This window comes from Lissotriton vulgaris, chromosome 11 (assembly GCF_964263255.1).
Source record: "Lissotriton vulgaris chromosome 11, aLisVul1.2, whole genome shotgun sequence".
Classification (NCBI taxonomy): domain Eukaryota; kingdom Metazoa; phylum Chordata; class Amphibia; order Caudata; family Salamandridae; genus Lissotriton; species Lissotriton vulgaris.
Genome location: NC_141699.1, coordinates 10,096,010 through 10,115,078, shown reverse-complemented (window position 1 = coordinate 10,115,078; position 19,069 = coordinate 10,096,010). Strand labels below are relative to the sequence as shown.

Below are 19,069 nucleotides of genomic sequence, written 5' to 3'. Positions count from 1 at the left end.
AGAGTGGCTCCACCGTCTGGACCCTAAACGTGCGCTTTCGTTCTATCTAGATCGCACACGCCAGTTCCGGGTGGATGACCAACTCTTTGTTGGTTACGTGGGCGCTAAGAAGGGACTGGCGGTGCACAAGCAGACCATCTCTCGGTGGGTCGTCTTGTGCATCAAGGCTTGTTACTCATTGGCGAAGAAGGAGCCTCCTGTTGGGCTGAGGGCCCATTTCACTCGGGCCACGGCGGCTTCCACTGCCCTGGACCGGGGAGTCCCCTTGCAGGACATCTGTCAGGCGGCTACGTGGGTGTCGCTGCACACGTTTGCAAGACACTACTGCCAGGACAGCCAAGTCCGGAGGGATGGCTTCTTTGGCCATTCCGTCCTCCAGGACTTTCTGGTGTGATTATTGGTTCGCAGACCCACCACCGGGGTTGGTATTGCTGGGGTATCTATTCTAAGGTAAGGAATCTAATACTAACCTGTTTCTTTCAGATGAACAAGTTACTTACCTCCGGTAACGATATATCTGTAAGAAACAGTAGTTAGTATTCGATTCCTTACCGCCCCACCCATCCTCCCCGTTCTGCGAACTGATATCTAGGGTTAAGGTCATCCCCTTTCAGGGCCCTAGTTTCAATGGCACCAGTGTTGGTTTTTAACATGGCTCTGCGTTTCTGGCGCGGAAAAGCTGTGTCTAAGAACTGACAGCGTGCGGAGGCGGCGTCTAAGTACTCCGATGACGTCATCACGGCGCTCATGACGCGGACGACGGACGCGGAGCCGCAGACGACGCCTACCGACGCGCAAGGGTACTGCTACGCAAAAATTTCCGGATCCAGTCTGATGCCTGGCGATATTCTAAGGTAAGGAATCTAATACTAACTACTGTTTCTTACAGATATATCGTTACCGAAGGTAAGTAACCTGTTCTTATGGTCTCTCTGAGAGAGGTAGGTCTCCTAAGAGGCAGAAGAAGCGCAGGACGCGATCGACTTCGAAGTCCCGACTTGCTCTCCTTCGGCGTCTGGATCGGCGTTTAAGAGGCCGTCGAAGACTTCAGCGTCGAAGTAAGGTACCTCCGCTGCAGTCTACGAGGCGTGCAGCGTCGAGAGAAAGGTCTCTGTTGACACATAGGAGATCAACGTCGAGACAGCTGACGTCGAAGCATCATCACCAATCTTCGACGTCGCGGTTTCCTCCGTCAACGGCAGGTCATCGGCGTTCGACGTCGAGGCACCCTCCGTCGACGCCTAGTCATCGGCGTTCGACGTCGAGGCACCCTCAGTCAGCGTCACACCATCAACGGTCGACGTTGAGGAGATCCCCGTTGACGTCACAGCATCGACGTCGGAGCAGCCTCCGTCGACGCCTGGCCAACGGCGTTCGACGTCTAGAGGGTCCCCGTCTGTGTCGCTGCAGCGTGGGTCGACGTCAAGATATATCTTCGAGGCGAGTCTTTCCTCCAAGATCTCAGAGGAGGTCACCTTCGGGCAGACTGCTCAGGAAACAGCTAGTCAGCCCTCGGATCAGGCTCATGCCTTCACACCACAGCAGAGGTCCCAAGATCGGCTTTAGCTGCGGAGGTGGAACATTCCTCCGTGCATAGGAGTCCTCCGGCCAAGAGGAAAAGAGTATCGGACGGACGTGCTTCCAGAAGTCGCACACGGTCTAACTCGAGACGTAGAGCGGGGTCTCCGGTGAGTTTGTCATCATCCTCTTCGGGCTCCCGGTCTCACCGTGGACGATCTTCAGATGTGATCCTCTACTCCTCGGATAGTGAGAGGTCCAGACATTCTCCTGCTCGTTCGCAGCATGGGCAAGCTGATTTGCCTCCTCCGGCACGTTCACCGGTGAGAGAGCGCACCCAGAAGTCTCCTTCCATCAGGCTATCACCAAGATAGTGTAGGCCTCTGCATCGCTGGGCTCCAGACAAGGAGACAGCCGTCAGGTTGCAAGCTCATCAGGATCAACAAGTCTCCCGACCCAGGGAGAGATCGCGCTCCCGAGTGCGCTCCAGTAGGCGGAGATCGAGGTCTAGGAGACGGGCTTGCATTTTTCCGACTACTTCATCTACAACCCATTCTCACACGGACTATTCTCCGACTCTGGCGGGCAGTCCTCCATCAAGAGTATCCCCTATAGACGACATTTTCACATTTCGAGACATTGTGGGCAGGGGTGCTTTGAAACTGGGAGTGCCGATGACTACTCCACAGGTCAAGACTTCTGTGATTTTTGAAACCTTGCATCACAGAACTGCGCCCAAGCCACTGCTGCCGTTGGTACCTGGAATCATAGATCCAGTGAACGAGGTCTTCCTTACTCCAGCTACTATAAAGGCCGCCCCAGCAAGGATTCTTAAAAAGTATCGCTCGACAGAGGAGGATCCACTCTTCCTCAGGTCTGACCCACAACAAGACTCTGTGATCATTGCGGCGACTAAGAAATCCAGTGCTGTAGCTTCCTCATCCACAGTGCCTCCGGATAAGGAAAGCAAAATACAAGATTCGTGGGGGAGAAGAGTCTGCAACACCTCAGCTTCTTTTCTCAAGGTCCCTAATGCGGAAGCCTTTCTGGGGAGGTATGACAGATCTCTGTGGGATTCTCTTCAAAGGTTCATTGAGAAGCTCCCTCAAGAGGACCGTAAAGATTTTGAGGAAATTCTTTTGGAGGGCAGCCAGGTCTCTAATCAGATCATAAGCGCCACGGCGGATCGAGCTACCCTTTCAGCGCATGGCGTGATGGCGAGAAGGTCGTCATGGTTGCTCCTGACAGCCTTGAAACCTGAGGCTCAGGCTAGGATCGTGAACTTGCCCTTTTCGGGTACATCATTGTTTGGGGCAAGCACGGATGAGGAAATGCAATGCATGACGTCAGAGTTGGACACTCTTAAGGCCGTAGGGCTTGAAAAGAAGAAGGAATTTCAGAGGATGTACCGCTCCTACAACAAGGGCCTTCAAGCAGAGGGTTCAAACCCCTCAATGGCAGAAGGGTCAGGACCAACAGGGGCAACAGAAGTCCCAGTTCAGAGGCAAGCGAAATTCCAGAGGAGGTGGTAATCAACTCCAGGGTAATAATTCCAACAAGTCCCAGCAGAAGCAATGAGTTCTTTCTTTCCCCAGCGCCGTTGACCACTCCAGTGGGGGGAGGGGGGGGGAAGCGTTGTGCATAATATGTCAGAGTGGGAAAGCGTTACTCAGGACAGATGAGTGTTGACTACACTTCGGAATGGGTACTGTCTTCGTTTCAAACACCTGCGTCCACCCGTCCCCCCAAGGCCAACCTTAAGTCACCAGCTCATTCTTTTGAAAAAAGAAGTAGCAATACTTCTCGCAAAATCAGCCATCGAGAGGGTTCCGATCGCTCAGAGGGGGAAGGGAGTGTACTCCCGATTATTTCTTGGTCAGAAAAAAGGGACAAAAGGCAGAATTCAGGCCCATTCTGGACTTGAGAACGCTCAACCTGCACATCAAAAAAGAAAAGTTCCGCATGTTGGCACTTCACCAAATATATCCGAATCTCAGGAAGGGAGATTGGATGTGTTCGATCGACCTCCATGATGCCTACTTCCATGTCCCGGTGCACCTCAAACACGGAAGATTCCTGCGGTTCCAGGTGGGGACCTCTCACTACCAATTCAAGGTCCTGCCTTTCGGGTTGAAGTCAGCTCCCCGGGTATTCACGAAGTGTGTTGCAGTAGTAGCGGCCGCTCTACGCCGAAGGGGAGTCTTTGTGTACCCGTATCTGGACGACTGGCTACTGAAAGGTCCTTCCCCAGACGCTGTAAGGAATCAATTCCAAACCTGCATCCAGATCTGTCACCGGTTGGGTTTACATGTCAATTTCAGCAAATCCGTCTCACAACCCACCCAGAAGATTCACTTCCTAGGAGCTCTTCTAGACTCCGAGGTAGGAAAAGTGTTTCCTTCGGAGGAGAGACAGTGTTCTATAACCCAAAAGTGTCAGCTGGTACTTCGCCACAAGGTTCAGAAAGTGCGAAAGATTGCCTCCTTGCTAGGTTCGATGGCTTCATGCATCTTTCTAGTCCCGAATGCCAGGCTGCGGATGCGTCCTCTTCAACAGGATCTGGAGGACAAGTGGGACCAACAGTTAGCTCGCTGGGACGATCGGATTACTCTGTCAGAAACAGCTCGAGCTTTCATTCCATGGTGGACAAAGAAACAGAACATGCAGGTGGGAATTCTGTTCCATCAACCTCCTCCTGCTCAGACCTTCATCACTGATGCTTCTCTTCAAGGCTGGGGGGCACACATGGGTCACCTCCAGTGCAAGGTTTGTGGTCTCCCAAAGAAAGTACGTATCACATCAACATGCTGGAGTTGAGAGCAGTCCACCTGGCTCTCAAAGCGTTCCTCCCCTCGCTTCAGGAAACATCAATACTAGTACAAACAGACAACACCACCACAATGTACTATTTAAACAAGCAGGGGGTAACGCACTCACAGACTCTGTCAATGGAGGCCCAGTGCATCTGGCATTGGCTTCTGGCTGGCAAATTGTAGGTCACGGCGATCCACCTCCCAGGAGAACAGAATGTGAGGGCGGACGCGCTGAGTCGGCATTTCGAAGACCGAGAGGACTGGGTTCTAAACGACGAGGTGCTCGAAGGAATCTTCCAGTCTTGGGGTCGTCCCTCCTTAGATCTGTTTGCAGACAACAAACACCAAATGCCAAGACTTTGCCTCGCGGTTTTACAGTCCAGGAACAAGAGGGAATGCCCTTTTGATAGACTGGTCAGGGGAATTTGTGTACGCCTTTCCACCACTTCCGCTGATCCCGAAGGTGGTGAGCAAGCTGACGCACTCATGCACAACAATGATCCTCATTGCCCCTGACTGGCCGAGACAATGGTGGTACACGGACCTGCTTCATCTATCAGTGGCTCCTCACAAGAGACTGCCATGCAGGCTGGACCTGTTATCCAAAATGAACGGGAGGATTTATCATCCCAACCTTCCGTCACTGAGCTTGACAGCATGGCTCCTGAGGTCATACAATACGGCCATCTAGGATTGCCACAGGACTGCATTTGCATCCTGAAGGAAGCGAGACGACCTTCCACGAGACATTCTAATGCCTGTAAATGGAAGTGCTTCTATCTGTGGTGCATGCAAAATGGTCATCACCCTATTAAGGGTCAGGAAGAAGTTTGTTCTTCCTTATTTGTTATATCTGGCAAAAGCAGGTTTAAAGTTTAATTCTATTAAGGTGCATCTAGCCTCTATAACAGCGTATAGGCTGACACTGTCCCAACCTTCTTTTTTCCAACCCTTGCAGGACTTCCTGCAAGGGTTGAAAAAAGTGTACCCTCCAGTGTGTCAGCCTTCTCCTCCCTGGGAGCTGAACCTGGTGTTATCGAAGTTAATGGGTCAGCCCTTTGAACCCATTCATGAAGCTACCTTGCAACACCTTTCCTGGAAGGCGGTTTTTTTGGTAGCAATAACGTCAGCTCGTAGGGTGAGCGAGATTTATTTATTTTATTTTACAGACTTCTAAAGCGCATGGCTGCCCGTGAGCGTCCCAGCGCTAGAGATCCAAGCTCTCTGTTCCAAGGAACCCTATACTGTGTTTCATTTGAATAGAGTGGTACTAAGGACACATCCGTCTTTTCTTCCTAAAGTGGTGTCAGACTTCCATGTCAGACTATTTCTCTGCCCACTTTCTTTCCCAATCCCTCTTCTCCAGCTGAGAGGGCTTTGCACTCTTTGGACCTGAAAAGTGTTTTAAAATTCTATCTGGATAAGTCCACGGCTATACATCTTTCTGATCAACTGTTTGTTAACTATGGATCGATCATAACAGGTCATGCAGTCTCGAAACGGTCTATTTCGAGATGGATCGTTTCGTGTATCAAGCTTGCTTACCAGTTGGCGCAGAAAACTCTCGGGTTTTCTCCCAGAGCGCATTCCACCAGGGGTAGAGCTCCGACTGCAGCTTTTCTCCAGAATGTGCCCATATCTGAGATCTGTAAGGCGGCGACCTGGAAGTCCGTCCATACATTTAACAGACATTACTGTCTTGATTCTGACACTAGAGCAGATACCAGGTAGGCCAGACCTCCCTGCGGAATCTGTTTAGCAGCTGAGTACTCGTCTGCTACAAATGTTTCGGTTGGGTCATGTATGTCTCATTTACCTGCAGGTGGTGTTTGGGCTTGCTATTCTATTCCGTGCTTATGACTATTGATGAGGATCCCCTGGAAGAGAAGGATAAGTTACTTACCTGTATTCCTAGTGCTCTTCCAGGGGTATCCTCATCCAAGTCATAAGCAACCCACCCGCCTCCCCAGGTAAATGAGATTTTTGTCTGTTCTATGACTTGTGGTTGAGCCCTGACTTCAGGGTTATGCAAAAAACAACTGACCTAACTCACTCCTGAGGCATGATGGGAAGCCAGGGGTCATGGCTGCCTTAAAGGCACGGTGCCAGTTTTTGTTGAAAATGGTTTCATTATCTATGCCATTGCTGTTCAATGCAGCCTGTGGCTAACAATGTATATTTATTAGCAATTTTCAGGATTTATGAGTGTTTTGCTCATTAAAACACAAAGTTCAAGGGCTATTTTGACCTAATGTGTTTTTTTTTTCCTTGCTAATTACAGTGTATGTATGAGTATTTACATTGTTTGGCCTCTGTTTTGGGGCTGCATTGGTGTGAGAAAAAATGATATATGTGCATACATATATGTGGAGCTATTTATATGTGATTTGCGTATATAATTTTATATTCTTTCCGGGGTCCAAGCACGTGGGCAGGAATATTCAGTGCTTATGACTTTGATGAGGATACCCCTGGAAGAGAACTAGGATTACAGGTAAGTAATTTATCCATCTGAGATATACAAATATATATGTTTTAATTGCAATTCCTGCCGAGACAACAAAGTTTGACACCCATTTACCTTTTTAATAATTGAAAACCTCATTTGGAACTATTTTGACATTCTATTCATTCTATCTTTGCAGTCTTTTCAGGGAAGCCAGGGACGAGCCTACCTCTTCAATTCTGTGTAAGTCCTTTCACTTTCAATTGTTCGTGCTTGCTTGTTTTTTTGGAAGGAAATGTTAAATTATTCTATTGATATATAGATTTTTAGGATTGTTTATTTAATGTTTCAAACTTAAAATTGTCTTTGAAAAACTATATGTTCTCCATTTTGGGTGTCTTTATTGATAACTATTAACACTCCATAGCCCAGCTAATGCGTAGGATCCCCGAGCACTATGGAGGAAAGCCCGAATCACTCTACAGTACCATCTTTCTTCACAATGGAATGCTGTCTTAAGATTCCTAAAACGTTTGCAAGTCTCAGTGCATGTAAGGTGTCGGGGAGTACTATTTTTTTTTTTTAACTATGTTTTCCAATCCACCAAGTAAGTAGAAAACCTGACCAAGAAGGCCACGCTTACTGACTTTATTAACCTCCGTCCTTAAAGTAAGTTATGAATACATTTGCCTTAGAAAAACGTGGATTTAGCTAAAAACAAAGAAAAAGCAGAAAATGGTTCGATAATGTAAAACCAAGCAGCATAGTGAAAACTGACCCTCATTCTCTAACAACGATCCAGGCGTCGTTCTTCTTAGTCATTTAGGTCGGCTTCTGAAGTCCAGCGGCGTTGCAGAAAAGATGACCTCTCACCTTCCCTCGCTCCTTCTCCGCAGGCAACTCCACTACATTTTCCGGCGCCAAGAGATTTGCCGGCTCCCAGAGTCTCCTGTTTCTCTGACTTAACCAATTCCTGCTCCGGTGTCTTTGGGCACCACTGCCAGAATCAGCCGCACCGCCTCGAACTGAACCAGACCAGGCGGCTCCAGATCCATACCCTCCTTTTCCGGGTCCAAGTGCGGATCCGTCACATTTTTTTAATGTGATGTTTGGCATGTTTACCAAAGCAGCTAACCCTTTCGGTGCGCCAGCTGGACCCATACTACTGCTCTTTTAATGTAGGCATTCCCCAGCATTATGCCCATGCACCATTCGTGCCCTTCTTGCCAATGACTCCGTCATGGCCTCTCGCGACACTGAGGTTCTCAACGCCGATCCCGTAGGTATCTCTGGCGCCGCCGGGCTCTGAGCCAGCACCTTCCCGATTTCGTGCGGCGGCGCTAGCAGCTACTAAGGGACTTCCTTCAACGCTATCTCCGATGTCCCCTCCGACGCCGATCCCAAAGATGCAGTCCAGGAGGGAGGCACAGAGACTGCTGGAAGAGGAGGACTTGCAGAAGCAGGCTGAATAGTTAGAAATTCTTGAGTCTGGGGATGGCTTTGAAGGTCTTCAGGAGACTCCAGTGTTGAGGGTGCAGGTGCCTGAGCACTGTACCCCTAAAATGTCGAAGTCTATTCTTGGGCATTGTAAGTGCAGTACAGCCATAAAGAGTACATGGTCTAGGAGTTTGTCATTAAAGAACTCCACAGCACAATAATGACTTTACTGAAAACTGGTATCAAACGTCTCAGCACATTAAACCCACACTGATGCCAGTGTGGGTTTAATGAAAAATGCACTCAGAGGGCATCTTGGAGATGCCCCCTGAAAAATGACCGGACTAGTGTCTTGGCTAACTGCCTGCTTGCCAGCTGCCGCCGCCAGACATGTTTCTGGACCCCTGGTTCGAGAGCCTCCTGCCCTCTGGGTCCTGAAACAAAGCACATCCTGGGCAGAGATGCCAAGCCTCCTCCCCCAGGATGGGCAGGGTCTACGAAGTGGAAGATTTCCACCTTTTTGAGCTGCCCCAGCCATTTGCTGCTCCCATCAACTGCCCCCACCGATTCTGACCCCCGTTTTGGGCAGAAGAAGCGGCGGGGAAACCAAGATAGGAGAGGTGTGCCCACCTTTCCCAACCCCACCCCTCAGGTGGGAGAGGCGAGTGAAAGCACAACTCTTAGTCCCCCGCCATCTTGAATATGGGAGGACCCAGCCAACCAGAGTGAGGCTTATGCCCGCTCCCACTGGAGGGTTGCATAATAGTGGGTGTACCCATCCGAAGGAAGGAGCCCATTGGTCCCAACCTTTACCTACCTGAAACACCCCTAAATTGAGTATTTTGGGGCAACCCTGGACCTTGCCTCTTCAGACACAAAGAAACAATAAGGAGGACCGAAGAGCCGTGCTGAAGGAAGAAGAGGAGGACACCAACTGACTTGGCCCCGGGCCTACTGGCCTGTCCCGACCTCAACCTGCTCTATCAAAATCCTGGTGTGTCCTGCAGGAAGCAGCCCCCCAGAACCCGGAGGACATGCCCTGCCACAAAGGGAATTATGTTGGACCTGCGATGGGCAAGCCCAGCACAAAGGGGGGTAGATTGGCTCAAGTGTCAAGGCAAGTGAAGGCTATCGTGTTAAGCCGGCTTTGACCCGATAATATCTCCTTGTACAACCACCAAAAAGAAGGACACCACACCACTGCTGTAGAAAAATACGATTCCTTTATATAAAAAATTCTCTGTTGTGAATGGGGATCAATTAGGAAAGCACAAACACATTTCTTTTGGCCACAAATTACTGGGTTTCGATTTAGGAATAAATACAATAAATAAGCTCAGGATTACATATCATCAATAAATAGAATAAATATCAGGAATAAATATCTTCAATAAATAGAATAAATATCACTTTCTGTTTAGCAGAATAAATACTGGTTCACTTAAACATTCACAGGTTCCCCCACCATACTGGGGTTCTAGAGCAGCCATTTTGTGTACCTGAGGAAAATAGAGAAATTCCTGTCAGGAATGCGCGCCAAGTAAAAGGGCGCCAAAACTTTGAAAGGTCAAGGTTCATGGAGGCTCCAAGGGGAGTCACTCACATGAGGAAAAGGGATGGCCACCATTTTGAGGCCATTCATACAGGTTGCCAATCCCAGTCTATAATGTCACAGGTTTTGCCAGGCATCTTGTAAATAGGTGCCAAAAACCTTGTGAACAACTGGGCGTCAAGGAACATCTAGCCCCATGAAACAGCACACAAAAGGTCCTGGTAAACAAAGAAAAGCGACAAATTTTGGGAGGTACAGGGGAACAAAAGAAATCATAGTGGTGAGGGGACTCTCAGAAGCAGACGGGTCTAACAGTCCTGCAGGAAGCAGCCCCCCAGAACCCGGAGGACATGCCCTGCCGTCCCCAACCAGTGAGCACCGGATTTGCTCACCAACAGACTCTGGCTCAGGCCAAATCCGCAAGTCTCAGCCCGATGCCCACTGCCCGAGTTCAAGTGGCCCAACACTATGAGGATGTCTCCCCAGCAACTGGAATCTGGTGATCCATGACCTGCCTTGAGTCTCCCAACGACAGCTGCAGCCCCTTTTTGGAGGATCCCCGCGACCAGAGCCAGTAAGAAGAATCTGACGCCAAAAGTGAGCCCCGCACACGCTGCCCCACGGCCTTGAGTGGCCCAACCGACGGCGTCCCGGCATCCCACGATATCACAACATGCCTCTCCAACCGGTGGTTGCCTCTAGAAGATCTTCGTGCCCAAGCCTGCAGTATTTGTTCAAACCGGAGAATCCTCTTAGAAAGTCACAGGGCACCCAACGCCAAAACAGGACCCTGCACCCGCCGCCCTTGTGCTGCTGTGGGTGCACCTTGGGTGCTTACTTGACCACCCCCCCCCCCCTCCCTTTTGCCCTGAGCTTAAGTCCAGGAGCTTTGCTCCCTCAACCTTGTGGCCTCCCTGTGAGCAGCCACCAACCGGAGGCCACTATTCCCCTTTGAATAACTGTGAGCCTCAGCACTCTGCACCCGGCTGCCCTAGTGCACTGAGGGTGCTTTGATAATGCATCTTTGACCCTGGGGGAAACCCTTGTTCTAACGCCAGAAAATCAACTCCCAAAACTAAGTACTTACCCTTAAACCGATAACTTTATTTCCTCCCATAGAAATATTTTCACTGAAAAGCGCCAAGGCAATCCTAAGTGTGGAATTGGAAAATTGCATGAAACCTTAAACTATATATTTACAAAGCCTGATTTACGCACCTTTTATCTAGAAATGTCCCATTGTGCTATCTAGGTTTATCACACTGAGTAGAAAAAATAACTTCAAGTAATCTGAAAAGTAACTTACAAAGTAATCTCAATAGTAACTGAAAAGTAATTCCAACTGTTTTATGAACAAGTGACTTACCTGTAACCAATCCAATTGCATTCAACTGCAATTGCATTCAAACTGTATGTAACTGAATTATTCTCGCAAGGTACTATTACACTTACCGAGGTTTGGCTTGGTTCTAGAAATAAAATACAACCATCAATAATATTATTATTCAAAACAAATTAGTCCGAGTTCAGACTTTGAGTGTGTGAAATCATTTCTTGCCCAAGTGTGTACAATAAATGCTTAACACTACCTTCTGATAAAGCCTTACTGCTCGCCCACACTAGCTCAAATGGAGAGTAAGACATTATCTACTTTAGCATCTGCCTACTTTTGGTGGATCCACTGGACTATGTGCACACTATACCTTACTTCGGTATAGTATATACAGAGCCAGCTTCCTATACTAGTCCAGGGGCAAGCTCCTCCGACCCTGAGGAAGAAGAGGAGTCTTCACCGACTTCCAGGAACCGCATGGAGTTCTTAAATGAATACATCCTCCAGGGTTGTAAGTACGGTCCGCTCAGACAACCATTTCAGGCCTCCCAGGAGGCCTAATGTCAAGGCAGAGCACTGCTCCAGAGGGAGTCTGGCAGCTCACTTCATGTAGAAAACCTCGCAGCCTCCAGAGCTTCTTCTGTCTTGAGGCTCCCGTTGACACAGAGTGAAGGCCTTGGATCCACATAAGGATCCAAGGTCATTGATCCCTCTTAGAAATTAAGCCCCAAGGCCACTAACAAAGCCTCAACTCCTTTTGAAGCAGAAGGTTTGATCTATTTCTAGAAAGCCCATGATGACTTTGAACTTTCGTTGAGCCGAAAACACCCTTACTGTCTGCTACAAGGATTGTTTGGAGCGGATTCACCAAAGGGTAATGGAGAAGCTTGATTTGAGGCAGCAGTGACTATTTATCCATCCCCTTAATAAGATATAGGCAAACCACCCCTGCTTAAGGCCACAGAGACGCTGTCTCTGGAAGAGGAGGCTGGCATTTGAGTGTTATCCTGCATCGCAGGCACCCACTGGGCCCCATACCCAGGAAGCTTAAAGACCTGGGCAATAGCTCTCTCCTCTTAAGCGCCACCATTGCCTTCGCCACACCTTTACCATTGCCACACCTCCACCATAGGGGTCCCCACACTCTTCTTTCAGTCCAAGCAGCCCTTAGTGTCCAAGCGAAAGACCATCACCAACGCTAACATCGGAGGAACCCTCAATGTTGCAAACGCAGCCTCCTGGGGCGTGGTTAACATAAGTTTCCAACTTAGACACTATACCCGACTGGTGGGTTTAAGCTGGAGGTTCAACAGCATCTTCTCAACCTGCCCGTCCTTGGGGGAACACCTATTTGAGCCTCAGGTTGATGAGATGCTGGAGAAAATAAAGGAGGACACCAACATTGCAATTCAATGAGTGCTCTGCAAACTCCTGGCCCTAGGGGATCCTTTTGAAAGCAGCAGCTTGATGAGGTGCAAATGCGCCTTCCCCTGATTCCACCAAACTCCTACATGTGGCATCAGAAGTCTTTCCACCAGAAGGCAGGCAGAAGGTACACCAGGGACACCAACAAAATGTAAGGGAAGGGCCAGCTCTCAAATCGATCAATGCATTTGCCCCACATCTACAATCACATATTGCCTGTCATGGGAGATTGCAAGTTTCTTCTTTCACTTGGAGGAAATCGCATCAGATTAGTGGGTACTGGCGGAAGGTCGCCATGGCTACTTTTCACAGTCCCTCCTAGTATCCCACCCTACATACTCGCTGCAGAGAACATCTCATCCTCCTATATGAAGAGGTTCAGGTGCTCCTTCATAAGGAGCCACAGAAAGAGTGCTCCTTTACCACCGGGGCAAGATTTTCTACTTTATTAGGTTCCTCATTTCCTAGAAGTGCTTCTACAGTCAGCCCAATATTAGACTTCCGGACCCTCAATGAATACATCCTCTTGTAACATTTCTACTTGAAAGCACTATAAAAGGTCATCCTTCTGCTCTAACAAGCAATCTACATGACCTGAAGGACTCTTAATTTCACGTCCCTACACATTCCGTCGATTGGTGTGAACTCCGCTTCGTGGTTAGTGGTCATCATTACCAATTTAATGTGCTTCCCTTTGGGGTTATCACTGCTCAAAGTGTCTTTACGAAGTGCCTAGCAGTGGTAGCAGCTCATACAAGAAGCAAAGGTATCCACTTTTTCCAGTACCTCAAGGATTGCCTGATTAAGAGCGCAGGCTAGCAGTAATGCCAAGCTCACACCCAGCCTGCGATCTCCCTGCTTCACAGGCTGCGAATCAGTATAAATACCACAAATTCTGATAGATACTTCTAACCGGAGACGACTCATCTTGTGAATACCCCCAGGTGACAGACTGGATCCAAACATTTTTCTCGGCAATCCCCTCGTATATGGCGCCATGTGGCTCTGCATTGGGTCAGTGATGCCCCTGATGTGACATCTGTTCCCCTACATAACCTCTGTGTACTGACGCAGTTGATAGAAGGCACCAAGAAGGTCACCCTGCCTCTGTATGGAAACGCAATGCATTCCTTGCCAGGCTAATGCGTTTGCAGGTCCTTTAGTGGAAAGTGGCTTTCTCCATGCCCATAACGTCCCTCAGACACATTAGTGATCTTCAGGCCCTTACACTCCTAGAAATCTTCATACAGGTTCACAGAGACAGGGTCGTTCTCAGAACCAGACAAAAGTTCCTCCCCAAGTTTAAAAAATATATATTTTAACATAGTTTTTATATAGTGCGAACTTGACCCGAAGGGATCGGGTATCCGAGCGCTTGACACGAGCACCAGCTGCGTTACATGAGGACACATTCATTTTTGTTAGGCACAGGGAGATTAAGTGATTTGGCCAGAATCACAGGATGTTGCGCGTCCTTGCTGAGACTCAAACCCGGTTCCCCTGATTTGAGGTTGACCGCCCTAGCCGTTAGGCCACATCCTCTCCCGCAGGGAAAAGTTGGTTTCCCCCTTTCCAACACTACCTCTCTAGAGAGCTGACTGTCTATTTCCCTCACCCAGACTCAGTAGCAGAGAGCCCTTCCTACCCTAGATCAGTGTTGCCCAAACTTTCCTGAACCTCGACCCAATTTTTAGAACGACAAAACTGTGTTCCACTTAGCATTAACCCCTTCGATGCTGGTGACAAAGCCAGCTCGTCATGGGCGTTACCTGCGCTGCGCGCATGACGAGCTGGCTTTGTCACGTTACCCGCGATTTTTAAATTTCAGCGCGCCGCGGGAAAACCCGCTAGCGCGCATGTGGTTAATAGACATGAGGCGGGTGATGATTTAAAAAATTTATATATATATTTAATTTTATAATGTATCTAAAGCATTGTGTGGTAGTGCATTGTCATTTACAGGCAGCACATTTCCATTGAAATGGCTATAAAATGTGTACATATACAGTTTTACTGATAAACTATATTGCACACAAATGATAATGTGCAGAAATCGGGTTCAATGAATATTTATCAATACTGCACCACCAAGTAAAGTGTCGTGATTCGTTTTGTTCCTGTTAAAATCTTTCTGTCAAAAGTTTTTTTATTTTTGCTTTCCTAACTGCTGAAGGTGTACAGTTCATTTACAAGCTTTTACATTTTGTTATGTTTTGCAATACAATGTCAACCTACAACCTTTCCTTTCACACACTTGTACCCCAGCAAGATTGTCACATAATTCACCTGTCGCTCTCTGACTCCAAAGTGAGAGGAGTTTGTAAAAACCAATCCCTTCAGAAACTTGTCAGAAGACATAGCTGGATATTTGACCTCTCTTGGAGCACAGCAAATGTAACCAGATAAATACATAATTTGAAGGCATCTTTTATTTATTGCTTCGACTTTTGCACTCCATCAGAAATCAGCTTGCGACCCACAGTTTGGGAAACACTGCTCTAGATGTTAAACTTGCCTTTATGTATTATATTGACAAGACCAAGCCCTTCTGCAGGTCTGATCAGGTGCTTTAACCTTTTCAAAACTTCTCAACGGCCAGCCTATCCCAGATGGATTGTAGTGTGCATCCAAATCGGCTACCATAAAGCTAAACTAGCCCTCCGTCTTACACCTAGGACTCGCTCTACACACAAGAATGCAGCAACCATGGCGTTCTTAGGAACATCCTGTTAGCTGTCATGTGTCCGGCAGCCACTTGCTCAACCCCACACACCTTGACAAAACACGATTTTATGGACATCTTGGTTTGCAGCAGACTGTCTTGAGGACCTTATTTCAGACATGCATCATCCACATACTAGCCACTTGTAGGGTATACTGCTTTACAGTCTATGCACAGCGTGTGTTTCCACAGCAACACATGCTACAAAAATGTTACTTTCCCAGTAAGCACTGTTTCCTAGCGTGTAGTGCTATAGATTCACGTGTGTCCACCCTCCTTCCCAGAAGCGTGTGGCTCTGCTTGCAGATCTCTTCTCTTGTTACTTAACTTGCACCATGCTGTGTTCACTTGCCATCCCATAATTACCTGCGGTGCGGACACGGAGTCTGTGCCTATAGGCATTGCCCACGAAGGGTGAGGTCACATTGCCTCCATGACTTGAAAGACTTCCTGCAATATCTGAGCCCAATACTAGATGGTAAGAGTATGTAGACATGTGAAATTGCAGCACGACATGTTACAAATAGGTGCTTCTAGAGGACGTTTTTCCCTGTTTCAGCTATGCCAAATTGGCCATTTAAAGCCTCCTTTCGTTTCTCATCGTTATCCTTTACAGGAACATTTTTAAATCTTCTGCCCCCCTTCGTTTAGTGCATTGTTCTCGACCATTGAAACGATATGATATCAAAGAACGACAGGACACTAGTCTCTAGATCTGTTACAGCAACAAACGTGCAGTGAAAGAGGTTATTTCTTTTACTTCTACCCCTCATAAAATGTAGTGTTTCATTTTCCACTTTTACTGCTGTGATGGATTTACAGATTGTGATTTCTGTCCCCATAAATTACTTGTTTCAGTGGTGAATGCAGGTGACAAAAAGGACTGTTACAAAAATGTTAGAATGAGGAGAAAAAAATGAACCATGCGAAAGAAAAAAATGTGTATGCACAGCTGCATAGCTCTGCTCATACATACTTTGAAAAATAAACTCTCGGTCTGCAGATGTACCTAAAACTAGAATGAAGTTTAGGAAAACAGGCACTGGTGCCTGCTAGCAGAGAGAGGCCAAAGAAAAACCGGGTTGGGAATTCCAAACGGATGCTCTCTATTGACGTTCGATCCTGTGCCCAATTGCACTTTATTCAGCACTCTTTTTAACCCGAATGCTCCCAATCGTGTTCAAGGTCCATATCTGACAAGCCTCGGGTGAGACTAGGGTGTCCTTGCCTAAGCTGACACATCTGAGATATGGGTTGAGTCAGGTAGACATGATCAGTAGCAACCAAACCCTTGGCTGGGAAGCCTCTGGATGATCCCAAAGGGTTTCCTTTCAATCCATTCTCACACAGGACACATTCTTCCCTTCTCCCATGAAGCACAACTCTGGGGAAATGAGGTAGGGGTTCAGTTACACAACTCTAGACATCCCTCGCCCTTCCTTCGGAGTCTATTTTAGTTACAGGAAGGGATACAAAACTGCTAGAAGGAAGGCTGGATTGAAAGCCATTGAGCCATGCAAGTTTTTCTCTGGGACCCAATATTTGGCTTAACCCCCTAGATGAGCTCAGCGTAGCTATGTATACATCTCACCATGGTGTCTAAGCAACTACCTCCTACCTCAAAATATTAACACATTTAAGGTACGAAGTTGTTTTGAACAACACTGGTTCCCTTTTGTAAAGGATACCAGATCATCTCTTGGAGCTCATCCTACTTGGTTTGCGCTACACACTCTTGGCCAGACCTCTGTGCATGCTCTCTCTAAGTTTGTCAGGGTGTGTGTGTGAGCGACACTGAGGGTGGGTCCGTGGGTGCAGACAGGGCTGTGGCACAGAGCGAGGGGAGAAGTTGTGAGCAAGCAAGAGACATTTATAAACTCAGTCACTACGCCTGTTTGCTATGCATTAACACCCCACACCTACGAAATATGAGAGAATGTCACACACTGCTCACAAATAAATAAATGTACATATTACAGCAAACTGCCCCTTGTCAAAGTTCATGTGCTTCGCATACGTTTTGCATTTTATCACACTTCTATTTATGTATCTGACGTACTCGCAAAGCGCTACATAGTCCTAAAACTAATTCAAAGCGCTGCACAAAATATGAACCCAAAGGAAGAATAAAAGATCGGTTACATTTAGTAGTCAAATGGTTTTATGGAACAGAAGAGAGTAAGGAGAATGTTTGGAAAAAACAAGGAGTGTTCTTTTCAATATAGGCAGGAGGAAGGGATAAGTCATGATTTGCACAAGGTCAACCAATGCAGCTTGCGGAGCTGGGACCTGTCCTGCAAAACTACCTTCAAAGAACCAAAAGCTCTTGGCATTGCTGTGGGGAGGGGGGGAGGAGAAATGCGAGACACGGCCTGGCAGCCGTGAAGTGTGAAGCAGTGGGCGGGGGAGCGGAACCCTTTGAAGTGAAGCTCTCGGAGGCAGGCGGGAGCAAATGGCAAGCGCGTGCATGAGCACATGCACTTGTCGAAATCCGAGACCTAAAAACAAAGTGGCTTATTTAGAAGTCCCTTGCGCCTTCGGCGAGTGACGTACCTGCTGCGCCTGGGGCTTGTAAATAAGCCCCATATTTTTCCCCGAAAAAACTCATCGAATAAAATTCTTCAAATCAAGATACTATTTTTCCAAAAAAAGCAATAATATTTGATCAAAATATGAGATTGATCAACTAAAAATGCTATACTATTCCGCTGCCATTCTCTACAATAACATTTGTTAAAATACAAAAATGTCATTAATGTATAATAATGCTCAACTAAAAAATATATTGTTCTGGACACCACTCGTCGGAAAAAACTATATTGCTGCTGCGCAAGAAAATATATTCATGTCTAAAAAAAAAAAAAAAAAAAACATCACCGTTCTGCTGGAAAGTACATCACAGTCCTTCTCAAAGTACAGAGATGTTTAGTTATGTCATTTATGGTGAGTGACATTAGTTTGAGAAAAGCCAGTGGACACAGCATCTCTGTCTGTAATCGGTGGAGTTAATATTTGTATGCGACAATGTTGTAGCGCTGTCGTGGCTCCTCAGCCGCTTCAGGGCACATGAAATAGGAGGTGTTGCGACACCCAAACAGATTGCTGTTTACTTTCAGGGCTTGATACCACCAATGTTCAAGACTTTGAGAATGGACAGATTATATGATATATGTTTACATGATGAGTTGGGGCAGTAATATGCATTGTGGCGCTATTTGGTTCAGTGCCTTCTCCCAGGATTCTAGGGGATTCCATTGGAAATTGGAGTCTTTGAGTTGCAGTAAGTAGTATGCACTGAGGGTTTCTGTAGTTTCTTATTACTGTTACTGGGTGCAGCCAAGTGCTCATATGATAACTGGGTTATTAGAAGCAGGCACTGCCCAGTGGGTTGTGTGTGTGAATTCCCTGGGATATTGAATGCTGTTATGGATCTGCTAATTAAATCCGCCTTAGCAGTACGTGGCAAGTAGAATGGCATAATCTATCACTTTTTTTGATGCAACAGTATTTTCTGCATCTTACTACCCCTTATGGTGCCAGGTAAATTAATATTTTCCAAAGCCAATGTACACCTTCTAATGCACATAGCAGGCTTACTTTAAGGATTGTGTGTTCTACTACTAAATAAAGATGGCGACCGGAGTCACACAAACCCTACAACATAAAGGGTAAAACTGTAATAAAAATAAAAAGCCCTGGGACTGTAGATGGAGAACCAATAATCAAACACTTTGACCATATTTTTATAAATATAAAAGCAATAGGCGTGCTCTCTAGGTATCTAGCCTCATTGGTGATTTAAATATTCACCTTGATAATCCAT

The 19,069-nt window shown here is 47.2% G+C and overlaps 1 protein-coding gene across 1 annotated transcript in view; it reads left to right on the top strand.

Moving 5' to 3' along the window:
* Positions 1 to 19,069, top strand: part of YPEL1 (yippee like 1) — a 111,616-nt gene that overhangs the window by 45,019 nt on the left and 47,528 nt on the right. Inside the window, exon 3 of the mRNA XM_086942652.1 lies at positions 6,977 to 7,020. Within this exon, the coding sequence (XP_086798778.1) occupies positions 6,977 to 7,020 (44 nt within the window). The remainder of the gene's footprint in view (positions 1 to 6,976; positions 7,021 to 19,069) is intronic.